Here is a 25,639-nt window from a genome sequence, read left to right on the forward strand (position 1 = left end):
TTAGCCATATATAATATTTCCAAACTTTGCAATATATACATGAAAAAACTTGTAGATTGGTATTTGATATGATCAGAAATCTAGTAGTGATAAAAACATAGTTAATATATATCAAATCAAACAATAATTCAACCTAAAAATTTATACTTAATATTCTATTTCAATCCCTAGCAAAATGAGCACATCCTCTGAGCTCATCTCTTTCATTATTTTTAAAGATTCAAACTTAGTCTATATCTTTCTAATATTACGAGATGTTTCACTCCTTTTTATCTATTCGTTACGGTATGATTCAACTTCGTTTAGTAAAATCATAATTTAACTAGCTCATTTCTTTTTATCCACCTAGTTCAGATATTATATCGATAATTAAGAACGATGAGCCTAAATCAAATTCATTAGAGTTAATATATAAAAAAGATAAGACCAATTAAATCCAAAAGGTTAAACATCTAGATTACGGGTGAAACTATATATATATGTATATATATATGACTTGAGCTTGTTAATCCTTAGCAAAATATGATTATCATCTCAGTTAATTTATCTTAAAAAACACTATGTTGTCTTTTTGACCAAAGGAAATCTTATGATTTCAGCTTAATATATACATAGTTCAAAGGAAGGCCAAGTGGTTCTCGGATGAGTCTAATCACAGTGGACCTCTACCTTAGCTGTAGCATTGAAGTAGATGCTGAGTTTATAAAGGATCTCTTCCTAAGCCTTGAATGTTTGGCCATTCAGTCAAATCTCCAATAGCGTAAACACATTCAAAGGAAAGAAGGAAGAAGAGAACTATAGAAGAAAAAACAAGAGAAGACAAATATATGGATGGAGACATTCGGATTGCATTTAATAGAATGATTCATTCGTATGATAATATCTCCAACTACACAAGAATTTATAGGATGTCGTCCTCATATATCATGTTATCATCCTTCAAGCCAAGCTTACATGCACAAGCATCTAGCCATTACTGTTCTGTAAAGATTACACACAGCTGGTCTTGTTTGTCCTTGAGTTTGAGGGAGAAGAGAGAGGGAGGTTTAGTGATATGCAATGGTGTCAACGTGAGAAAAGCCTCATGATCATCATCAACTGTTCTCTGTTCATTAGGCTCGTTTCTAATCCAAAACATGAGCTCTGTGCACTCTTGCCGATCTATTTTACACTGGTCTACAATCCGAGTCACATATTAGATCTGCGAGATGCATCTCCCATGGCAGGCGATGGGTCTCCTCGCCAACTTCAGTTCCTCTTTCCACATACTGCCGATGTCGTCGGCTATCCTCACTGCATCCGAGGAAACGCCAGAGAGGCCTCTCCTCGTGAAACCGACAGTGTAGAGTCCACACTGTCCTTTCCACCCGTTTGGGAATGGCGTCTTGGGAAACCCATCTTTGGAGAAGAAATCACATCCCTGCAAACCCAAACAAAGAAATGCAGGTCAATCTCCCATTCTTCTTCTCAAGCTGACATCGAGGTGTGTCGTCATGTTCGTGCACTCACTGTCGAATTGAAAGAGAAGAGAATCTTTGCTAGTACCTGAAGCCACTGAGGGACGTTGCTGCGGTATCCCGTCGCCAAGATGACGGAGTCAATGTGGAGGATTCGGCCGTCGACAAGCTCGACTTTTCCCGGGGAGAACCTCCTGATTCCGGGGACCACTTTGATGTCACCGGATCTTATCTTACCAAGAGCTCCTACGTCCAGAACAGGGGTCCTCCCCTCTGTGTTCTTGAGCTCCACAGGACCGGTTGAAGGCCTCCTCAGGCCGTACTTCTCTACGTTGCCCAGCACAAGCCGCGCCAACACCAGCAAAGTCTTGTCCACCAGCCACAGCGGCAGCCAATTCATCAGGAGAGCGGCCAACTCGAATGTCGATTTCCCGAGAACCTCCCGCGGCAGAACATGAACCTGTAATCACGTTTCATGAACAAGCTCGATCCACGCTAGGTATATGTTTGGGGTCGTACGACAATGGCCACTTACCGAATCGCGGACCACCATAGCCGGGAAGGCACCGTAGTCGCAGAGATCGAGGCAGATCTCCATGCCGGAGTTGCCACAGCCGACCACCAACGCGCGCTTCCCGCGGTAGGCCTCGCCAGACTTGTAGTCGCAGACATGCATCACGTCGCCGCCGAACTCCCCCAGGCCCACCAGCTCGGGGACTACCTTCTCTGCATTCTCTCCGGTCGCCACCACCAGCCACCTGCTAATGTACTCTACCTCGTGGCTCCGGCTTGCTGCCGCGGTGCCGGACCCTACAGTCCTCACCATCCACAATCCGCACGTTTCATCGAACCTCGCCGACTGCACGGACTGGTTGAACCGCGGGCGGATCTGGAAGTGCTGAGCGTACGACTCCAAGTAATCTATGAACTGCTTCTTGGTAGGATACTCGGGGAAATCATCGGGGAAGGGGAACTTGGGAAGCTGGCAGAACTGCTTGGGGAGGTGGAGCTTCAAGCGGTCGTAGGTACGCTTTTGCCAGAGGGAGGCAATGCAGTCGGACCGCTCGAGGACGACGAAGGGCACGCCGTGCTCCTTCAGGCACGCTGCGACGGCTAAGCCGGACGGGCCAGCTCCGACGATGATCGGACCGTTCACCCACACACATCTTGGGGGAAAGCACTGTACTCGATCGGTCATGCCGGCCATTCTTGGCTGTTTACAGGAAACAGGACAGAGCTGGAGAAGGTTTGGAAGTTGTGATTGGAATAGTCGTCGGAGTACCAATGGGATTTCGGATAGCGAAGGTGATAGTGAGTGGGAATTAGAAGAGAATGAGGCAATGGAGACGTGCTGAAGTGGGGAAGGGTGGGATGATGGCGAGGGGTTTAAATAGGGGAGGTTCTCAAATGATGACCCTGCAGCATGCTGATCTCTTCAATATCCAAGACGAGGTTCCCAGCAAGATGCAAGTTTTCTTTCTTCTATTCTGTTAATGAGAATCGAATGAAGTGATTTGTCGGTGTACAGAAATGGTGGGATCGACCCCCCCACCCCCCTTCCTCCTTTTTTAATGTTTATCCACTGTACAGCACCACACTCGAGTCTTGACGGAGGATCCATTTCGAGCACTCATTGGGAAGCAGTAGCTGTCTGATCCATCATTGGTGAGATCGATAGGGGTTATCGTTGTGATTTCATGCTGCATTAATGTCGATCGACAGTGTTCTTCGCCTCATCCGCAGTGTTCCGCCCGAGAGCCACAAATACACTTTTCATGCCTTGCTTGTTGGCCAAAATTGCTTCTTGGCGTCGTTTAGTCAAGCGGTGGTCGAGATCATTATTATTGCCCGATAGCGAGGATAATGGTACAGCTTTGTCCCTCATCGTCGTCGTCGTCGTCATCATCTCGACGCGAATGGCTCTGATGCAATGATCTGCTACAGTCTACGCTTCCTCCCCCGGGCGGTCAACGCCCGAACCATATCAATTAGATCCGGGGATGCGGTGTGGATCCCACTGGGGAAATCTGACGGCGGACGGGACCCACACGGCCTCATTGGTCATCCGCCCTGGATGTAGTCGGCGCTTCCTCACCACACACAATATTAACTCCGGTTGGATGCGCAATTATCCACAATTTTCTTCGAAGAAAATAAAAGAAAACCTCTCTCTATTCCAAAGTTAATTTAAGCGGTGGCCGATTCACAAAGCAATTTGGATCGCTCGCGTAGTGCCTGCCAGCTTCGGTTGGGAATGATGGAGTAGGAATTCTTTCATTAATGGTGAAGGCATGTGCACGAAACCTCGAGGTTTCGTGAGCAGCTCTTCTTTTCAGGCATGTCATGAGGAGACGAAGAACTCGCCGCCCTTAACTAAGTTCTCACTCCATCTGCCTCGAAATGAGCATGAGAATATTGGTCACCACCACCGTTCGTCGATGTGCATTAGTTCTGCGCTAGACAAATGGAGGAAGAGCGCCATGGCCACGTATCTTAATGCCTTTGTTTAAGCGTTTATCAGCTCACCAAAGCTCGATGACACAACTTTTCCGGCAAAACATACGCACGCGACTCATTTTTGTGGCTTCCTAGGAATGTGATGTATGCTTGTAGCAAGGACAGCATACAAGATTTAGCATCCAATCTCGATCATCTTCTTTGATCATCGCAATGTAGTAGCAAAAATAGTTTCTCCCTCTTCAAAAGAGGCCTAGTAGTAGAACAAAGGAGATTACAATGGTGCTGAGATATAGTTCTTGATCGTCGTTGATGATTAGAGAGGACCCGTGCACAAGATCTCTGTGAGAGGTTAGGTTATGCTAACTCATCGAGAACCTTTTCTGATCGATTCTAAATGGATTAGTTGCTCCCACACGAAGTTTGATGGGTCCATGTGATTATAAATAATCCAATATAAATGATGATCGAGTTAAATTAGATGGCCACTAATCATGCTCGATAAAGTTAACGTACTTCGTCTTCTTAATATATAGATCGAGATGATAAAAATTATAGTGACATACTGACATATGAATGAGGATGACTTCATGGCTTACGCTCTACTGAGTTCCCTTTCTTGCGGTGCTTTCGATTAGTCTAAAACCAGTTTCCAAAGTGCATCATCACATGGTAAGTGAGTATATGATACTGATACGCTTAAGAGTAAAGCACATTGGAAAGCTGCTTGCACCGGTTTCTACAAGGCTTCGTGGGGTTTCACCAGAGCTTCCTCTTCCTCTCGTGGAGCATCTTGCTCCACGCATGAGGAGGACAGATGTTTAGGGCAGCAGTCCTCCATTGTTATGTGTGCCCTAATGTTTCGAGGGCATGGTGTTGATGCTACGTTGCACTGTCTTGGAATAGTTGCATGGATTTGGGGAATGACACGTAAAAGGATTTGATTCACCTATCCTGTGACATGATTCCCTAGGAAACCAAATGTAATGTGCTTGGAGGTTTGTGCTAAGCTGGTAGTGTGGTATCAAAATCTCATACTTCGTGATTGGGTTTGTGCTAAGCTAATAGTTTAGTCTTTGTTTTCAAACGGATCCTATTATTTTGGACTTCATTGTTGCTCATTCCGGTACATTTAATTAGATGATCAAAGAATACCCCTCATCTCTTTGAGATTCCCAATCATGATTGTTATTTTGGTGATCGAGTCTTTACTACATCTGAAATGTGCTATGAGGCGCGATCCATATTTCAAATATAAATTGATGTTTAATAAGATTTAAAATAAAATTATTTGACTTGGATGCTACATTATAAATACTTAAATATTGATATTATCTTAGGATAATATTAGTATTTTAGTATTTACATAATGTTAATGAATTTTTTTTATTTTCAAGGTACCCTACGATATTCTCTAAATCACAAGATTGCCAATATATAATAACCCTAACCCTTGTTTTCTCTTCCCTTCTATCAATTTCTATCGTCACCGATTCTTACTCTCATAAGGCTGTCATGTCTCATTGGTTGCTTACTTTGTCGGGTCGCTTGCTCCATAGCACTACTAATCTCAAGAATAATAGCAACTCTAGTACCTAATTTCTAACATATTTTTTTATATGTCTTTTGATTAATTCCCTATAAAATAATTTTATTCGGTCATTGACTTGAGCGTCATAATGATCATGATGAAAAATCCTCTCAATCTTGATTTTTATATAGATCGATCATCAAACAAGCATCCGAATATCCCTTAGCCACCGGGCAAACATTCTTACACCAAATCTGATTGATCTAGATTTTACTCACATTCTACCATCCGGATGGATGAGGATGGGGATCCAAAAACTTTGAGAACCTCAACTCTTTGATTAGGTTAATGCACTAGCTTTGATCGTCGAATTAATACTTCAGATTCAAGATTTCTAATACATTTGCCATGATTCAATTAATGAAGAACCCGATCAAGTCCCAATTAATTCCTCAAGACCATGAAGTCTATGCATCCACACAACGATGCTCGTTTTGGGCCTTTTAGGGTTTTAGCACTTCGTATAATGTGGCGATCTAAGTCACGATTTTGGTAGATCATATATTCAGTAACATACGTTTTCTTAGGCCCAAACAATCAAAATGTATCTTTGAAATTTATATAAACCATATTATATATAACATTATTATAAAAATTATGTATTAAAAATATATTTTCCTATAAACACCTGAAATTCCCAAGAAAAACTTTAAGTTGCATTATTCCTAAAATATCTTCATAAAATTAATAATTTATATAAAAAAAGATATTAAATCTTACCAAATTAGATTTATGAAGTTTGGATCATATCTAGAGTCGATGCTGTACTCGTGGTGGGATAATCCAACTCAGAAACCACGCTGTGGTGCAACGCAGGCACGCGCTCTCGGCCCCCGGTCACGTGGACTCACTCGCCATCCCTGATCCGCTGTTTGGTGTCGTTCAGAACAATCGACTTTTTGCGTCGACTATTAGTGGAATAAGATGGGTCCCGATGAGGACAGAGGTGTTTGGCTCCAGCAGTTGGATGCGTCGCGTGGAGAGGGGTGCAGCAGAGCCCGTCTCCGCGGGCCAATACTCCCTCCACCCCACGTGGACTCCGCGTCGCCGCGTACTCGACGGGTCCCGCCCTTCTCGGATCTACCCACGTAGCTTCGTAGCGTGTGACCCACTGCCTCGGCCAACACCGTGATCGACGCTTGTGGTTGCACGTGTTCGACGCATTGCATGCAAACTTTGTCCGGCGTTCAGCGCACTTAGCGGACCAATGGGAAGTCCAGATTTCGTGGGACCACCGCGCGAAACCATCGGTGATCGATGGATTTCAGCTGGCTTGCATGTAGATTGCTGTTCCACCGCGTCGGCTCTTTTAAAAGGAGCTTAAAATGGTTTCAAATCTGTAGATCCGAATGCTTATCCCCTAAAACATTTGGTCAAATACTCGATCATCAACTTGGGTAGTTAGTCGATACCACATCCGATGGTGGAAGGTGAACTGTCGTGTGCCGTTTCGAGAACGCTGCACCACCAAGCGGACGCAAGGAGGACGAAAGCCCATACTTATCTCACTGCTACTATGAGTGTCATCACTTGCTCTGGATTGCTTGCACTCATTGTGCTGTTTTCAAAGCATTCCTTACTGTCAATCTCACTGCTACTGCGAGTGACCTCATTTACAATGGATTACTTGGACGTTTCGGGCTTACTGGTGTGCTGCTGTTCTTGAAGCATTCCTCACATACTGCTGGTTTTTGTTTCGGAACAATGGAATGCGACGAACCCGATTTGGCTCCAGTTATGATCTATCCGTTTAATGAACAGCTTCGATCTATCCACCCCTTCTGTCGATTAGGTTCCTGTAAAAAATGATTAGTTCTTATCCGCAAGCTTACCATGTTTCCTCCGGACGTGTACCATTAGAATTGTCATCTTGCCGAATCGCCCTGGAAATTTGCAGTCGACGACAAGATTAGACCGGGGGGAGGAAGACAGTAGTACATGTGAGGTGGATGCAACGAACGAGCGCGAAGAATGGGCAGTATTGACCGTATGAGTGGATGCAGTCTCCGTCACCAGTCACAAAAGAATCTTACTAACAACCTTTTCACTGTTCTACCGCTTTGTTGCATCTTTGTCTTTTATACGGCCACGTCGACTAGAGTGGTGTGGGTCCCGAATAGAGGCCAATCGACGTGCGCCTACGTCAGGGCGGTCAAACCACCGACGACCGAAGACTCCGGGCCTTTATTGTCGAAAGGCGACCGAAGACTCCGCTGGGTGGATGCGCTGACGGGACCCACTCCCCAACGCCGCCGACGTGAAACCTGTGTACGAGCGCGGGTTAGATGCTCCTCTCGTCCAACGGTGTGCGAACTAAGAAATCCACGTGGCAATCTGCCGCTCGCGGGCGACGCGGGCCCGCCGCGACAGATGCCTAACGTGGCATGTGCACAGTCGATCTGGGACTCCGAGGTTGAGTACGCTGCTCCGGGGATGCAGCTGATCCGCGCTTCCTCCTTTTAAACCGTAGTACCGACTCGGATGGCACGTGCACTTCGATAGCCCGAGCAGTTCGTCCCGCCTGGCTCAACCTGCAGGTGGTAGCCCCGTCTCATGGCAGCCTTTCCTTCGGACCAACTGTAACCGATCGTGGTCGTTCCACGTGTTCGTCTATGTATATCATGCAAGTCGGAGGTCCGTTTATGCATGCTCGAAAGGCGAACTGTGTTGCCACGTTCGGAATAATGCAATACACCGAAACCCCCCAAACGGAGGCAGTTGTGTGAGTCACTCGGCTCTTGACCCCACCACATCCTCGATTTTCGTTGGCCATTTTTATGTACGGCATCCCGTAGTATCCACCCCATCTGCTATGTCGTCATCGCAAGAACCATAAACCTGGAGAGGTTTTAAAGCCCTAACCCCTAGGGTTCATCCGCACAGAAGCAGTAGCTATGGCTCAGGCCTCCCTTCGCGTCAGTCCCTCGCTCCACTTTCCGCACACCGAGAGTGCTCCTCCTCAGAAACCCCTCGTTTCTCCCTCTAGAAGGGACCTCCTCATCCCTCGTTTCCGCACACCGCTATCTCAGCCACTAGTTAGTAGTGCCCCTCCACTGAACCCTGTACAGAAAGTGCTAGCTTCCATTCTCGACGCCGTGGAGAGCGGTATCGTTGCAGGGTTGGAGGGTAAACGTCCTCTCCCTCGCTCTGTCGACCCAGCCGTGCAGATCTCTGGCAACTTCACGCCCGTTCCTGAGTCGCCGCCGGTCCACGGGCTGGAAGTCACCGGTCGCATTCCGCCAGCGCTGTTCGGCGTTTACGTGCGCAATGGTGCCAACCCGATGTTTCCACCAGCTGGCGGGCACCACCTCTTTGACGGCGACGGCATGATCCATGCCGTCTCGCTCTCTGGCCCTGCAGATGCTTCCTATTCTTGCCGGTACACCCGCACGAGCCGCCTCTTGCAGGAGGCAGCTCTCGGCCGGACCCTGTTCCCCAAGGCTATCGGCGAGCTTCACGGTCACTCGGGAATCGCTCGACTTGCTTTATTCTACCTTCGAACCGCGGCCGGGATCATAAATCCCGCGAATGGCACGGGCGTGGCGAATGCCGGACTTGTGTACTTCGGCGGCCGTCTTTTGGCCATGTCAGAAGATGACCTCCCGTACCACGTGCGCGTCACCGCCGACGGAGATCTCGAGACGGTGGGACGGCATGGCTTCGCTGGGCAGCAGGTTACTTCGATGATAGCGCATCCGAAGATCGATCCGGTGAGCGGCGAGCTGTTCGCGCTGAGCTATGACGTGATCTGCAAGCCCTACTTGAAGTACTTTTACGTGCACCCGATGACAGGGAAGAAGTCAGCCGACGTCGCCATCACCCTCCGCCAGCCCACCATGATCCACGACTTTGCCATCACCGAGAACTACGCCATCATCCCCGACCAACAAGTGGTCTTCGAGCTCTCAAGGATGTTGCATGGCGGCTCGCCCGTGCGGTGCGACCGCAGCAAGACCCCCCGGTTCGGGGTGCTGCCTAGGTACGACTCCGACGAATCCAGGATCCGATGGATCGACGTGCCCGGCTGCTTCTGCTTCCACCTGTGGAACGCGTGGGAGGAGACGTGCCGCGAAGGGAAGGGGCGGACGGTGGTGATCATCGGGTCGTGCATGTCACCGCCCGATGCCATATTCTCCGATGTGGAGGACGCGGCGGCGCCCATCCGGACGGTGCTATCGGAGATCCGGCTCGACTTGGAGACGGAGGAATCGAGCCGGAGGGAGATTGCACCCGGGCTGAACCTGGAGGCAGGTCAGATTAACCGGGCTCGTCTCGGCAGGAAGACTCGGTTTGCGTATCTGGCGATCGCGGAGCCGTGGCCCAGGTGCGGCGGGGTGGCGAAGGTGGACCTGGAAACCGGGGAGGTCAGGCGGTTTGACTACGGGGATGACCGGTTCGGTGGCGAGCCGATGTTTGTTCCCCTCCGCGCCGACGGAAGCGGGGAGGAAGACGAGGGGTTCGTGGTGGAATTCGTGCACGATGAGAGTCGAGGCATGTCGCAGCTTCTGATCGTGAACGGGCGGAGCATGGACTTGGAGGCGACGGTGAGGTTACCGTTGAGGGTACCGTATGGATTCCACGGCACGTTCGTAAGGTCCGATGATCTCCGTTGGCAACAGCAGTAGTGTTCCGTTCGTCCCTCAGTTTTGAGCTTGCTCTTCGATCGGGATATGGTGATCGACCGGACTGCAAGTGCTCTTCTCTCTAGCCTTCTCGTTTCTGTTCCTCGCCACATGTACACATCCGTCATCTAGTGGATCGTTGCCTTTGCATATACACACCTGTCATCAAGTAGAGAGTTTCGATTGAAGAACATCAATTTTCCTCATAAAAATACGTTGATTGGACGTATATATATATATATATATATATATATATATATATATATAATTATATGATAATAATATAATTATAATTTTATACTTATAAAAGTAATACAGCAGAGCATGGCACCAACTACAACTTGGCAAAACATACGTATCCACTTCTTCCCGACAAAGGAATCTGTTGTTGGTGTAAACAACTTTATGCCGTGGCCTCGGGGTCAACGCGGCTTGGTTCGGGTCCGAATGCGCAACGATTTTGCGCGGCGTTCCTCGGGACAGCTGGGGTGGCCAGTTACGATGGTCGGGGCGGGACGTTACATGGGGAGTGAGACTTTTCCGCGGTGCTGGGGAGATGCATCCTCGCCCTTGTACCTACACACAGGTCAGGTCGGAAGCTCGGCAGGTGTGTCTCGGAGCACGATGCAGGCGGGTTGGCCGCGCAGGTGTGTCTCGGAGCACGATGCAGGCGGGTTGGCCGCGCAGGTGTGTCTCGGGGCCAGGGCCGAGGTGCCGAGGAGCACGACATAGGCGGGCTAATCGCGTAGGCGTGTCTCGGGGAGCATGGGTTCGAAGTGCCGAGGTGCCGAGGAGCACGACACAGGCGGGCTAGCCGCGCAGGTGTGTCTCGGGGAGCATGGGGTCGAGGAGCACGACGCAGGCGGGCAGGCCACGCAGGTGTGTCTCGGGAGGCATGGAGCCGAGGAGCACGACGCAGGCGGGCTGGCCGCACAGGTGTGTCTCGGGGAGCATGGAGCCGAGGAGCACGACGCAGGCGGGCTGACCGCGCAGGTGTATCTCGGGGAGCATGGGGTTGAGGAGCACGACGCAGGCGGGCAGGCCACGCAGGTGTGGTCTCGGGCATCATGCGGCCGAAGAGCACGACGCAGGCGGGCTGGGCGCGCAGGTGTGGTCTCGGGCATCATGCGGTCGAGGAGCACGACGCAGGCGGGCAGGCCGCGCAGGTGTGTCCCGGAAAGCATGGGGCCGAGGGACACAACTCAGGCGGGTAGGCCGCGCTGAGGTGGACTCGGGCAGTGCATGGCCAAGGGAAGTGGCTCAGGTCGAGAGACATAACTCAGGCGGGCAGGCCGCGCTGAGGTGGACTTAGCAGTGTATGGCCGAGAAGCTCGGCGCAGGCAGGCTACGGTCGAGGGACACCGCTCAGGCGGGTAGGCAGCTCTGAGGGGGGATCGGTAGTATATGGCTGAGGGGCTCGGAGCAGGCAAGCTGCGACCGAGGGACACCGCTCAGGCGGGCAGGCCACTATGAGAGGGGCTCGGCAGTATATGGCCGAGGGGCTCGGCGCAGGCAAGCTGCGACCGAGGGACATCGCTCAGGCGGGCATGCCGCTATGAGGGGGGCTCGGCAATGCATGGCCGAGAAGCTCGGCACAGGCAGGTTGCGGCCGAGGGACACCGCTCAAGCGGGTAGGCCGCTCTAAAGGGGGCTCGGCAGTGCATGGCCGAGAAACTCGGCGCAGGCAGATTGTGGCCGAGGAGCTCGATGCAGGCAGGCTACGGCCGAGGGACACGGCTCAGGCGGGCCGGCCATGTTGAGGTGGACTCGGCAGCCTGTGGTCGAGGAGCTCGGCGCAGGCAGGCTACGGCCGAGGGACACGGCTTAGGCGGGCATGCCGCGCTGAGGTGGACTCGGCGGTCTATGGCCGAGGGGCTCAGCGCAGGCAGGCTGCGCTCGAGGGACACGGCTCAGGCGGGCAGGCCGCGCTGAGGTAGACTCGACGGTCTATGGTCGAGGAGCTCGGCGCAATCAGGCTGCGGCCAAGGGACACGACTTAGGCGGGCAGGCCGCGTTGAGGTGGACTCGACGGTCTGTGGCCGAGGGACACGGCTCAGGCGGGCAGGCCGTGCTGAGGTAGACTCGGCGATCTATGGCCGAGGAGCTCGGCGCAGGCAGGCTGCGGCCAAGGGACACGGCTCAGGCAGGCTGCGGCCGAGGGACACGGCTCAGGCGGGCAGATCGCGCTGAGGTGGACTCGGGCCAACTATGGCCGAGGAGCTCGGCGCAGGCGGGCTGGCCGCATAGGCATGATCTCGGAAAGCATGGAGCCAACGAGCACGACGCAGGCGGGCTGGCCGCGCAGGTGTGTCTCGGGGAGCATGGGGTCGAGGAGCACGACGTAGGCGGGCAGGCCGCGCAGGTGTGGTCTCGGGCATCATGCGGCCGAGGAGCACGACGCATGCGGGCTGGCCGCGCAGGTATGGTCTCTGGCATCATTCGGCCGAGAAGCACGACGCAGGCGGGCAGGCCACGCAAGTGTGTCCGTGAAAGCATGGGGCCGAGGGACACAACTCAGGCGGGTAGGCCACGCTGAGGTGGACTCGGGCAGTGCATGGCCAAGCGAAGTGGCTCGGGTCGAGAGACATAACTCAGGCGGGCAAGCCGCGCTGAGGTGGACTCGGCAGTGTATGGCCGAGAAGCTCGGCGCAGGCAAGCTGCGACCGAGGGAAACCGCTCAGGCAGGTATGCCGCTCTGAGGGGGGCTCGGTAGTATATGGCCGAGGGGCTTGGCGTAGGCAAGCTGCGGAGGAGGGAAACCGCTTAGGCGGGCAGGCCGCTATGAGAGGGGCTCGGCAATATATGGCCGAGGGGCTCGGCGCAGGCAAGCTGCGGCCGAGGGACATCGCTCATGCGGGCAGGCCGCTCTGAGGGGGGCTCGGCAGTGTATGGCCGAGAAGCTCGGCGCAGGCAGGTTGCGGTCGAGGGACACCGCTCAGGCGGGTAGGCCGCTCTGAGGGGGGCTCAGCAGTGTATGGCCGAGAAGCTCAGCGTAGGCAGGTTGCGGCCGAGGGACACCGCTCAGGCGGGCAGGCCGCTCTAAGGGGGGCCCGGCAGTGCATGGCCGAGAAGCTCGGCGCAGGCAGGTTGCGGCCGAGGGACACCGCTCAGGCGGGTAGGCCGCTCTAAGGGGGGCTCGGTAGTATATGGTCGAGGGGCTCAGCGCATGCAAGTTGCGGCCAAGGGACACCGCTCAGGCGGGCAGGCCGCTCTGAGGGGGCTCTGCAGTATATGGCTAAGGGGCTCAGCGCAGGCAAGCTGTGGCCGAGGGACACCGCTCAGACGGGCAAGCCGCTTTGAAGGGGGCTCGGCAGTGCATGTCCGAGAAGCTTGGCGCAGGTAGGTTGCGGCCGAGGGACACAGCTCAGGCGGGCAGGCCGCTCTGAGGGGGGCTCGGTAGTGCATGGCCGAGAAGCTCGGCGCAGGCAGGTTGCGATCGAGGGACACGGCTCAGGCGGGCAGGCCGCGCTGAGGTGGACTCGGCGGTTTGTGGCCGAGGAGCTCGGCGCAGGCAGGCTGCGGTCGAGGGACACTGCTCAGGCGGGCAGGCCGCGCTGAGGTGGACTCGACAGTCTGTGGCCGAGGGGCTCGGCGCAGGCAGGCTGCGGCCGAGGGACACGGCTCAGGCGGGCAGGCCGCGCTGAGGTAGACTCTGCGGTCTGTGGCCGAGGAGCTCAGCGCAGGCAGGCTGCGGCCGAGGGACACGGCTCAGGCGGGCATGCCGCGCTGAGGTGGACTCGACGGTCTGTGGCCGAGGGGCTCGGTGCAAGCAGGCTGCGGCCGAGGGAAACGGCTCGGGCAGGCATGCCGCGCTGAGGTAGACTCGGCGGTCTGTGGCCGAGGAGCTCGGCGCAGGCAGGCTGCGGCCGAGAGACACGGCTCAGGCGGGCAGACCGCGCTGAGGTGGACTCGGGCCGACTATGGCCGAGGAGCTCGACACAGGCGTGCTGGCCGCGTAGGCATGATCTCGGAAAGCATGGAGCCGAGGAGCACGACGCAGGCGGGCTGGCCGCGCAGGTGTGTCTCGGGAACATGGAGCCAAGGAGCACGACGCAGGCGGGCTGGCCACGCAGGTGTGTCTCGGGGAGCATGGGGCCGAGGAGCACGACGCAGGCGGGCAGGCTGCGCAGGTGTGGTCTCGGGCATCATGCGGCCGAGGATCACGACGCAGGCAGGCAGACCGCGCAGGCGTGGTCTTGAGGGTCATGCGGCCGAGTAGCACGACGCACGCGGGCAGACCGCGCAGGCGTGGTTTCGGGCACCATGCGGTCGAGTATAACGACATAGGCGGGCAGCGACCGAGGGACACGGCTTAGGCGGGTAGGCCGCGCTGAGGTAGACTTAAGTAGTCTACGGTCGAGCCATGTAAAGTCATAGGGGTTTAAGTTGGGGCCAACCGCGAGCCGAGAGGGGGTCAGGTAGATACTGAACCTTCGCTCAGAAGAGACTGAGGCAGGGTTTAGATTTCTTTTCATGAGGACTACATCGGGTAGCCACCGCGGGTGCTTGGCCTCTCTTATGGAGCCCGCGGTCGGAGGTCGTCCCTTCTCCTCATGGTCGCCCAGGCCTCGACTGCGATGTACCGGTTAGCCCGCTGGAGCATCTCTGGCACCGTAGTGAGAGGTCGCTTCGCGAGGGACCAGAGGAATCTGGAAGGTTGCAAGCCTGTCACAAACGCCTGCACTAACAGAGAGGGGTGAGTGTCCGGCAAGCCCCGAATTTGCGTGGCAAAGCGATCCACAAAATGTGAGAGGGGTTCATCCTCCCTTTGTTTGAGTCCGAGGAGCAGTGCCGCAGAGGGCTTTGGTCGTGCATAGGCTACGAAGTGGAGCTCGAAGTCATTGGCGAGCTGGCCGAAAGAAGTGATCGTTCCGGTCTTCAAGCCGCCATACCACGCGTGGGCTGGCCCTCTTAGAGTGGTAGGAAACGCTCTGCACATCAGGGCATCAAAGGTTCCGTATAGCGCCATTTGGGCACGAAAAGCAGCTATATGGTCCGCTAGGTCAGTGGAACCATGGTAAGCGTCCAGAGAGGGGAGCTGGAAGTCCGGGGGGACTGTCAGATCCCGTATCTCTGGTGAGAAGGGAGACCCTTGGTGTGGGTCCTCCCTAAGCTCTCCCTTGAACCTGCGAACCTCTTCCTGCACTTCGTCGAGTCGCTGGCTGACGAAGCGCAACTGGGCCCGTAGGGAGTCCGAAGAGAGTGCCTCGAGTTTCGGGCGACCGCTCGGGTTTGCCATCACTAGATCCCCGAGTGGGGCCGGTCGGACCCGAGGAGAAATGGGGGGCTCCGGTAGTGTCATGTGGGCCCGAACGGGCGCCTTGCGTTGTCGTAGTGGTTCGATCATGGGCGGGTGCGCCGGATGAGAAACAAGCGGGATAATGGTTTGCACCATTTCCATCAGAGCTTGGACTTGACAGGCGAGGTCCTGAAAGGCCTCGGGTGACACGGGCGTTGATTCGGCTGGGGCGCCGTCGGGCGGCGATAAGCCCGGGTCGTTGAATATTCGCCAATATCGTTCGGAGGTCATGGCGAGGTGTTCGTCACGATGGTCTCCGTGCGAGGGATGTTCCCCCGAGGCTTCGGTCGGGTGTGACCTCTCAGCCATGGGCTCATCTGAGCCGCTCGGGTTATCACCCGACATTCCGGGCCCTCCTTCTAGTGCCAAAATGTTGGTGTAAACAACTTTATGCCGTGGCCTCGAGGCTGACGCGACTTGGTTCGGGTCCAAATGCGCAGGGATCTTACGCAGCGTTCCTCGGGACAGCTGGGGTGGCCGGTTATGATGGTCCGGGCGGGACGTTGCGTGGGGAGTGAGGCTTTTCCGCGGCGCTGGGGAGATGCATCCTCGCCCTTGTACCTGCACACAGGTCGGGTCGGAAGCTCGGCCCGACCCCTCCGACGATCAAGTTAGATGATGTGGAAGGATTTTTTAGTGAAGAAGTGTCCTCTCCCCCCCTTTCTAATGAATGAGAGGGTATTTATAGGGAAGCTTACTGCTGTTTGATGTGCCCGCCTGCAGGAGGCAGGCTGATAACGTCTAACATGGGCGCTGGCGTGGCGTGAAGAACCGCCCCTGAGTAGGCGTTAATGCGCCTCGACTGGTGTTCCGGTTCGATTGACCGAGTGCAGTCACGTCGATCGAGGCATGAGGCATCGGCTGACGTCAGCTGAGTCTTATCGTAATTACTATCCTCATCAGAATCATCGAAGAAAGAACTAAAAGGTTACACAAGACGATCAAATGTGGTGTGTGCCAATTATATAAGTTGGAGCTCGCATCCCTTTCGGCTCCCGTGGTGAATCTATGAGAATATCCGAAGACAATGACACGCCACCAACTAATAATGCTGCTCTCCGTACGAATTGTAGTTTGTTATATGTAGCATGATGAAGCACACTCTCTCTGATACCATGCAGCGAGCAGCATACATATGTCTTTCTGGCCGGTGATCTCAGAAAGAAATGCTTATAGGTTGGGATAACATCGTTCCATCAGCATAGTAGAGAGATGGATATCACAAGACTTGCTTGCTATCGGTGGTGATCCTCGTCAGATGACTGATGCGCTTGAGAACGCATAGCAATGAATAAGACCACCGAATCCGGCTCCGAATGCACCACTGGTCAAATGAGATGATTTATAAAAGAGGTAGATAATATGAGGTGATAGCACAACTGCAAAACAGTATTACCGGAGCGTCATTATGCTTAGGGGTCATAAAACATATTTATCATTGTTTTTGAGAGGTCTTGATCGATATGTATTACCATAATAAATAAATGATAAATTAAGCTGTGGTTAGTAATTTATTTTCTCATTGTTTATCTCATTATCTTTGGTTTGCAGCATCATCATTATGTCACGACTCTCATTGATCGCGTATAGGACGTCTAATTCTATCAGTAATCCTTCATAATCGATAATCTTCAAGAAGAAAAAATGGACGGCTGAAAAAGAGAGGAGACCTTGCATTCCTTATCGAGACAAAGACTCGAGAAGTCAAGTTGGCGAGGAAGCTAAATAAGGTTGAGCGATACCTTACTGATTACAGTAGTTGAGAGGGGTTTGGAGCAGCAATCGAAACATGAAGAATAAGTTGTTGGGACTTACTTGAGAGTTGGATTTGATGAGGGCCTATAACTTGGAGCTCATCAAGTAAATTGTCATAGGTCATGAGCAAGTCATGAGCATCACTGACCAGGTTTGGGGCCTAAAGGAGGCATTAGAGACTGAGCAATATATGATATCAAGATATTGGGAAGAGAGGATTATCAACTATAAGACCTTTGCCTGGTCCAAGAGGGGCTTGGGGAGCTTGAGGGTAGTCTCATATTAATACGGGTATCATATCGCCTTATCCTATTTCAAGACGAGATATCTTGAAATGGAGCTCGAGGAGAATCTGTTCACAAATAACCCTAAGGATCAGCACATCCTGATAGTGCTCGAAATGTCTTTTAACGATAGTCCTAACTTGCCACCTCATCACGATGCCTAGCCTACTACCTCATAATATGGTGGTCTAAGTCGCCAAGTTTGTCTACCCTACTTATTTCTTCTATTTGTGGTATCTTTGAGATTGTTTGTTCGATTAGTCTATTATCTTGGTAAGTCGGGGTCTCATTTTGGGATGTAAAAGCTCAACGTAGTCGATACAATCCTTTTTAAGACAATGAAACTTTCTTTCTTTAGCTTGCAACTTGCTTCTTGATGATTCACACTAATGGCTCGACCTCTACCTATTTTGTAAAATAGTCAACTTCAATAATAAGGAACCTCCGTTGGCTCAAGGTTGGCAAAAAAGGCTCAAGGATGTCCATTCCCCATTGGGCAAAGGATTATATGTAATCGATCAATGTTAAAGAAACTGCTAGTTGATGTTTTATCTATGCAAACCTCTACCACTTGGGGCATCTTTAGGCATAAGCAATTACATCATTATATAGTATTGGCTAGTAGAACCCTTGCCGAAGTACTTTGAATGTGAGAGTCCGTTCACCAATATGTTCCCCGCAAATAACCTCATGTACCTCGATGAGCACCCTCTTAGCCTCTTGGGGTTTCAAGCATCTAAATAATGGTTGACTAAAATGTTGAGAAATCGTAGCGAGCATCATATGCGTAGTGAAAAGTAAAAACAAAAACTGATTTCCTAAATCAATTTTATCGAATCATCGTACAAATATCGAGAGCGTAAAACTCAAAAGCGATAAAACCGTGTAACTACATAAAATAGTTGAGATATTCTCACATATGGGAGATTGTATATCTTCAAATATATAGATTTCAATCTATGGATGAAGGAGCTCTCACAAACTCCTCTTTAGCAGTGATCCACAAAATAGATGTAGCGATGACGTACCTCCTCTCACATAACATTCTTTCCTCGCATTCGCGAAGCACTACAACACAACAACTAAAGAGGAATTGATCCCTCTTACTATCCTCTCGTACTAAATAGGGGATAGTTGCCTAGAGGAAGGGGTAGGGAGGAGATGAAAGAGGTGGCTATAATAGGGGTCTAACCTATAATCTCTTTAAGCCCCAACTCCTATATATAGAGTATTAGATCTCTATCAAATTATCCTAGTTTAATGGATATTGGATCCTCATCTAATAACAATTCTAAGCTCTATTGGGTCTCACCTAATAGATCCAATAAAATAATGACTTATTGGATATCTCATATCTAATCCTTTACACATCGAGTTGTACACCATATGTGTGTGACCCTCTAGTTATACTTGTTAGAACTTCATCTAAATCAATGAATTATTATTCCCATAATAATTTACTAAACTCATTTACTATGGATGTATTAGGCCACTACGTTATAGTCCCTAGATGACATAGAGAGATCTAATCCATTGGACTTATCTACCCTCAGTTATCGTATATCTATAGTCTCTCATCTATCTAATATCTTATAGATCATATACTAGATATGGTGCTATCAAACCCATACGAAATATATTCGAGTCTCACTCTTAATCGGATTCTCCTAAAAAGTTCATTTCTCAATCCAAGTCTCATGCTTATTATATTCATCATGATTCGATTGACCATAGCAAGGGATTTGCTTAAGTGAGAATATACGAGATATTTCTCTCATGATATTGAGAGTGGATGATCCTCTATTGACACTCAATTGTTGTTAACTGTTATTCATAATAACTATTTATACTAGATCCGAAACCTCTAGACCTATAAGTTCAATATCAAAGAACGGAGTACTTAAACAAAGCATTCTTGGTATCTCAAGTCTAAGGACCAGATATACAATTGAGACTACAGAATCGTTGTTTGATAATAAGATATCATTAACCATCTAGCATCACAAAAGTGGATAATTTAATGAACTTATTCTCTAATGAACACATGTCTTATATCCCTAGTGTTCCCACATGAAAAACTATGAGACTAACTACCTTTAACATATGGACAAGTATATAACACATCGATCTGTCCGATTATCTCGATGTCAAGTAACTTATGATTAAGAATATTTATGATATGTATTTAAAAATAAATTAATCTTATTATTATAATATTATGATAATCTAATTCTTATTGTATAGATACAAAGATATCACAATATATATATTCATCAATCAATATAAAATAAAAAAATAACATAATAATAATAAATATTATATTATCACATGTATCATTACTCACAAGAGGGCAGATACATCAAATTTATAAAAATGCAATACTGCAACATTGCATCAAATCATCTTTATCCAAACGTCACTTGTTCCCAAAGGCAATAAGTGAAGTGATAAGGTAAACTATAGATGACCTAATCACAAAAATATGCAGCTAAATTTAAAGTACAACCCGAACGCACTTATGTAGAACTAGGATTGCTAATGATACTGTTTATAAATGGCTACATAGCATCCTTGGACAAGAAACTGTTGGCCTCGACCTGCCTGGCATTGGTGAGCTGATCCACGACGTCTCCACGCTCAAACACAGCTGCAGCTCCCATACCAGAACCTGCCATGGTTTATGAAGGAATTAGATACATTGCTTTAGGAGCACAAAGAGATTAGGGGCATAGGTACAATGTGTTAGCCTCACCTATGCACATTGAAATGACTCCAAACCGGCAATCCTTGCCTCTTCGTTTCATCTCATTTAGAAGTGTGCTCACACATCGGGCACCTTCAACATGGGACAAGAAAGTAGAGAAAAGATGCGTTCAATCTCCATGAAAGAAAAAGGAGTTAAGAGCATCGCTAATGATGTGGGCATATATGCATTAAGTACCTGTAGCACCCAAGGGATGTCCGAGAGCAATAGCACCTCCATTGACATTTACTTTCTCAGGATCCAACTCCAGTTTTTTGCAGCAATACACAAATTGAGAAGCAAAAGCCTAGAAAAAAAAAAAAAGAGTTTTTTGCCTCGTAAATTTTTACAATGCGTTTAGATTTAAGCCCTAGACTATTACCTCATTTATTTCAAAGATGTCGATGTCATCAGGCTGAAGGCCAGCAGCCCTCACTGCAGCAGGAATTGCAACAGCAGGACCAATGCCCATTACACCAGGTTCCACTCCAACTGCTGCAAAACTCCTGCTTACACAAATTCCATCGCTTATTAAAAGGTTGAATCACTTGAATTAGTGTACCGAGTTAAATGTCAAAATGATAAGCTAGATACAACAAGAATTTAACTTACAATGAAAATTTCGATTTTACATGAAATCAACTGATGCTAAGGAAACAATTGATTCTTAAAGTACCATGTGATCTGTTACAATATTTGAAACAGGCCAACCATTATGTTCCTTATAAGGTTGCTATATGATCAATATTTGGTAATGGAAAATTATGGAATCAAACAGAAACAGAATCAATATTAGACAACACCCTCACTAGATCACACACACATAAACAGAACATCTATATATTGAACTATATATGGTCGGGGACTAAATTTTTCTATGGCAATTTAATAACTCGGACAAACAAAAAATTTAGCACATGGTGACACTGCATGCAGTATCAAAGAACAAACCTAAATACACCCAGTATTGGGAGCCCCTTTTGCATTGCTACATCCCTTCTCATGAGAAGGACTGCTCCGGCACCATCACTCACTTGACTAGCATTGCCTGCACATATGCATCAATTTTAATATGCACAGGGAAAGAGTAGGTTAAGGAAACAGTATACACGGAATATATGCTAATAATACCAGCAGTAGTGCTTCCATCCTTCTTGAATGCTGGTTTAAGTTTTGCAAGGACTGACATCGATGTATCCAGACGAATTCCGTCATCTACAGAAATTGTTACTCGCTTGTGCTCTCCAGTTTTTGGGTCTACGATCTTCCGAAGGAAATAATGTGGAATCAAAATTAAGACTAGTGATAACATAAGGAGAAAATGGTTATGGAACCTGAAATAGACGTGACAAATTCAGTACTTCATTGTTTCTATAACATGTACAATTATTTTTCCCTATTATTCATGTTAAAGGTCAAATGCTATCGTGGCATCCTATGTTTCAGCAAAATCCATTTGAATAATTGGCCCTTTTTCCTGCAAAATCTTTTTTATTCTCGACTTCTTATTCCTTTTTTTTTCCATATGGTGTTAAACTACTTATAACAGAAATATATTCGGTTTTGGGTACCTTTGTAACTACAGGAATGATTTCCTCTTTAAATTTCCCAGCAGCAGTTGCTGCAGCTGCCCGCCTATGAGATTCAACCTAAACATAGAACAAAATTATAAGAACAAAACTTGACATATGGAATCTCTTAGATGGATAGTAAAACAATAGCCACAAAACTCACAGCAGCATAATCTTGCTCCTGCCTTGTTATGCCATAACGGTCTGCAACATTCTCTGATGTAATGCCCATTGGAAGTAGGCAGTCTCGGGCTTGTGGAAACATCTCCACCTGAAGCATATGAAGTAGATGTTTGATGCAAAAGGATCTTCACAAAGTCTATTTTTTTGAAGTGCTGCTAGAACATAAATACAAGAAGCAATTGCAATTTAGTGCAAGTTATACTTTGGGGTTAACAGGCCCATTCAGACCAACTGAATTTACGGTCATTGATTCCAACCCTGCACCAATGCCTGCATAAGTAATAAAGAGTCAATAAAACTAAAAGATCATCCAGAAATTTTCAGAATCGTGAAAACCACAGGAAGACTTACCGATATCATAAAAACCGGCTTTTATAGCAGCAGCAACATCAGCAACAGCCTGAAGGCCAGACGAACATTGCCTGTTCACAGTTCTGAGTGGGACGGTATCTGCTTTTCAGGAAAGAATATTGTAAGACAGGAAAATTTGGTGAAGCCATGACAAATGTAAAGCCCATGGAAATCAAACAACCAGGAAATCCAGCATAAAATGCTGCCATCCTGCACTCAATTGCCCTTTGAGATCCTGGTGCCAGTACAGTGCCAACAACAATATCACCAACTTCGCTTGGGTTTAGTTGAGTCTTATCCAACAATGCCTAGAGTACAAAATGTGGAACTCTCATCAAGAAAATTCATATCTAACTAAAAGCAATGCTTTCAATGACATCTAAATGAAGCATTTTCTATTTTAACTAAGTCATTTCACATCAGCAATTAGCATGGCAGGGAAAAAAACAATGCATCAGACCTTAAGAACAGGTGCTAGCAGGTCCTCCGGGTGTGTATCCTTGAAGCCCCCTCTTTTGGACTTGCAAATAGCAGTTCGGCAAGCACTATCTTGCATGAAAAATACAAAAAAAAAGGAATAAGCAAGATAATTGAAAAAATTGTGATGAAGAGCCAAATGATGTAGAACAAGGTTGAGTCTTCTCTCCCTATACAGATATTATGTTTGCTGCACATCATGGTATAGAAAATTCTATCAACCCAGATCTGGATCAATTGATCGGTATAGGGATACGCCAACATTGAACCACCGAGCCAGTGATTTATAATAGTCTGCTATGGACATTTAGCTTCCAAATTTTCCCAGATGTATAGTAGAATTATTTGAGTCAAATATCTTCACCTTGTTGCATATCAAAATAATATTGGATTTCTTACTATGATTCACACACGTTACCTCTCTCAGAAATTGAGGTCACAGAAAAAACTTTTGTAAGAGTAAACATTAATGAAAAGTCAGCTTGACTAAATTGTGTTGTTGTTACCATCATAAAGGCATGAACATACTGGAAGAATAACAGGGCATCTTAAGGCACACATTAAAGCCCATGCTTGAACTTTGTTTCAGAAGACGTTAAAGGGAAGCATGCGCGCGCGCTCACACACACAAAGGAATCTTCAGACTACATTGGGTTCAAAACACTAGGTGGTAAAAGAAAATATGCAAAGGTGATCAGTAAAAAAGATGAGACTTTTTGTCAATCATGATGCAGTTTCTAATTAACCTTTCTCGTGTATTATGATGAATGACCCATGAAAGATTCTTCTTTATCCAACAAGGACAACACAAATTCACATTGCCCCTTGAGCAAAACAGAGAAAAAGAGGGATTTTTAGGGCATAACCAAAGCGAAATCCAGAGAGTAGGAAGCCTTACGCCACGATAACCACATCGTCACCGAAGCAAGAACTCCTCTGGTATTTTGCGCTATCACCGGCAGCGCAAACCTCAGCCTGCGAAGATGACGAAAACAAGCAAGAAAGAATTAGTAAGGGAAATCTCTGACGTAGGTATCGAACCAATCTACTCTACGCTGAAACCAAGATCTAACATTGCAAGAAAACTCGAGACCAACGAAACCCTAACTTTCCGAAGGCTAGCCAAAATCAGAAGTTAAGAGAGGATACCGAGAGGATAGGAGAACGGAGGGGGGGCGAGGGTTGCAGGTGGTGGAGGAGGACGCGCTGCCTCTCGATCGCCTTCTCCATTTCCTCGATCTCTCTTCCTCCCCGATCTCAGTGGTGTCTGGCCGCTGTGGGTGCGGCTGGAGGAGGTGGAGAACCCTGTCTTAAATGCACGAGCAGCGCAGAGCTGCAGAGGCGATGAGGGGGAAGTTTCAGATCCATTTCAACACCTACCGGCAGTAAGAAAACGGTCCACAGAGGGAAAGAGGAAGTCTTGTGGATTCACACTTGTATCTCAGTACTATTGGCCCTTTATTCTCGTGCCGAAGGAGAAGGAAGATTCATGCTCAACACATTCCGCGGGCGAAGTAAAATTAGTCGGACGGGTAATTGTGGCAAGCAATGATATATGTAGATCGGCACTTCCCACAAAGAATTTAACTCGACCAAAATTTCCATGGAATCTTGATGGTTCTTCGCTCGCAATCTCGTGGAACTCGTGAACGTAGAAGAAGAAGACGAAGAAGAAGAGGGAAAGACTTTGACTCCAGCGTCAACGCCTTGGAAAGTTGTCGTGCAGGTGCAGGGGACTACGAATCACGCGTAGCCCTGCACTAAAGAAAGACGAGATGAACGGTGTACATCAACCGGCCATTTACGAGCTGATCATCACTCGAGGCCGCATGGATTTCCTGATTAAGACAAGCACTTGATGTAGGGATAAAAATACCGTCGATATTTTAGTAATTTATGACCCATATTTTAACATGTTTAATATCAAGTCGATTAATATCTCAATATCATATGATCGATATATAGATACTTATGAATGATATCTTAACGTAATATGATCGATACATTAACATCATGTGGTAAGTACATGACCAATGTAATAGAGACGGAACATGATTGATATCTTAGTACTAAACTAAATTAATTAAATATTATTATATACCAAATTTAATGTATCATAATCATGATTAAGCTCGGAAGAAGTGTGAAACCCTCTCTATTATCAATGTTAATCATGGGAGTAACAGTATTAAGAGCCTCATATCAAATGGTTCCCCGAGTATATCCCTTTATATTACTTCCAATACGACTCAAAGCATAAATTGAACTATTTAATTTTAAAAATTAACTTAAATATCGATGGGATTTTTTTGAGGATGCCTTCGACATAATTTTTACTGTGTTCGATATTATTGAAGTCGGACAAGTACAGTATCAACTAAAATTGATTTGAGACTAGATTAGCTCTAAATCAGCATTCAATTCTTACAATCAAATTCTAACTTAATAATTTTAGAAAACTCAATTGGTTTCAAGTCAGTATTCAATTCAGATAATCAAATTTTGACTTAACAATTTGGCTGTAAAATGAGAGTTGTAAAACCTCAGTTCTTGTATTGAGAATGAAAACTAATGCCTCATAAGTACTAAAATTATCCTCTCCTATCATACATATCTTTTAGAGCTCACCTAAAAGGATAAAATTATATATGCTCACTAAAAACAGAAAATTCCTCATTAATCTTCATGCTACACCTGTGTTGTATCATCAGTTATCTAACTGGCAATGGAATGCATGAAGTTTCTATCGACATGCGGTTAGAAAAAGGATCTTTGACGTACATTTGCAAGCAAATAAAGAATTTAACCATAGGAGGTGGTGGTTGAGTTGACTCGAGCTTTCGAGCTTT

General features: G+C 48.2%; 3 protein-coding genes across 4 annotated transcripts; 1 reads left to right on the plus strand and 2 right to left on the minus strand.

The window, feature by feature from the left end:
* Positions 1 to 1,091: 1,091 nt before the first annotated feature.
* Positions 1,092 to 2,802, minus strand: LOC135588978 (probable indole-3-pyruvate monooxygenase YUCCA5). The gene is made up of 3 exons (XM_065081307.1): positions 1,993 to 2,802; positions 1,546 to 1,917; positions 1,092 to 1,420 (listed from the first exon to the last, which is right to left on the minus strand). The coding sequence occupies exons 1-3, from the start codon at positions 2,662 to 2,664 to the stop codon at positions 1,196 to 1,198; spliced, it is 1,269 nt and encodes a 422-aa protein (XP_064937379.1). The 5' UTR covers positions 2,665 to 2,802; the 3' UTR covers positions 1,092 to 1,195.
* Positions 2,803 to 8,585: 5,783 nt separating this feature from the next.
* Positions 8,586 to 10,227, plus strand: LOC103994222 (9-cis-epoxycarotenoid dioxygenase NCED3, chloroplastic-like). Its single transcript, XM_009414556.3, has one exon. The coding sequence runs from the start codon at positions 8,787 to 8,789 to the stop codon at positions 10,128 to 10,130; it is 1,344 nt and encodes a 447-aa protein (XP_009412831.2). The 5' UTR covers positions 8,586 to 8,786; the 3' UTR covers positions 10,131 to 10,227.
* Positions 10,228 to 19,829: 9,602 nt separating this feature from the next.
* LOC103993138 (3-ketoacyl-CoA thiolase 2, peroxisomal) lies at positions 19,830 to 24,533 on the minus strand. 2 transcript variants are annotated; one of them, XM_065078945.1, is made up of 15 exons: positions 24,225 to 24,346; positions 23,940 to 24,123; positions 23,689 to 23,765; positions 22,774 to 22,858; positions 22,495 to 22,621; positions 22,314 to 22,412; positions 22,165 to 22,232; positions 21,943 to 22,050; positions 21,780 to 21,857; positions 21,340 to 21,472; positions 21,160 to 21,256; positions 20,591 to 20,714; positions 20,407 to 20,515; positions 20,218 to 20,301; positions 19,830 to 20,133 (listed from the first exon to the last, which is right to left on the minus strand). In XM_065078945.1, the coding sequence occupies exons 2-15, from the start codon at positions 24,018 to 24,020 to the stop codon at positions 20,024 to 20,026; spliced, it is 1,380 nt and encodes a 459-aa protein (XP_064935017.1). In that variant the 5' UTR covers positions 24,021 to 24,123; positions 24,225 to 24,346; the 3' UTR covers positions 19,830 to 20,023. The 2 variants fall into 2 exon arrangements, with proteins under 2 accessions (XP_064935017.1, XP_009411367.2); XM_009413092.3 differs by having other exon boundaries at positions 23,940 to 24,533.
* Positions 24,534 to 25,639: the final 1,106 nt, after the last annotated feature.

This window comes from Musa acuminata, chromosome BXJ1-8 (assembly GCF_036884655.1).
Source record: "Musa acuminata AAA Group cultivar baxijiao chromosome BXJ1-8, Cavendish_Baxijiao_AAA, whole genome shotgun sequence".
Taxonomy (NCBI): domain Eukaryota; kingdom Viridiplantae; phylum Streptophyta; class Magnoliopsida; order Zingiberales; family Musaceae; genus Musa; species Musa acuminata.

Excerpts from the sequence above, each read along its gene's own strand:
- LOC103993138 (XM_009413092.3), bottom strand. The coding sequence starts at position 24,020 with ATGGAGAAGGCGATCGAGAGGCAGCGCGTCCTCCTCCACCACCTGCAA. Across the intron at positions 22,622-22,773 it reads TGCTAGCACCTGTTCTTAAG|GCATTGTTGGATAAGACTCA; the intron begins GTCTGATGCATT and ends TTTGTACTCTAG. Across the intron at positions 22,051-22,164 it reads ATGGGCCTGTTAACCCCAAA|GTGGAGATGTTTCCACAAGC; the intron begins GTATAACTTGCA and ends CATATGCTTCAG.
- LOC135588978 (XM_065081307.1), bottom strand. The coding sequence starts at position 2,664 with ATGGCCGGCATGACCGATCGAGTACAGTGCTTTCCCCCAAGATGTGTG. Across the intron at positions 1,918-1,992 it reads CTATGGTGGTCCGCGATTCG|GTTCATGTTCTGCCGCGGGA; the intron begins GTAAGTGGCCAT and ends ACGTGATTACAG. Across the intron at positions 1,421-1,545 it reads ACGTCCCTCAGTGGCTTCAG|GGATGTGATTTCTTCTCCAA; the intron begins GTACTAGCAAAG and ends TTGGGTTTGCAG.
- LOC103994222 (XM_009414556.3), top strand. The coding sequence starts at position 8,787 with ATGTTTCCACCAGCTGGCGGGCACCACCTCTTTGACGGCGACGGCATG.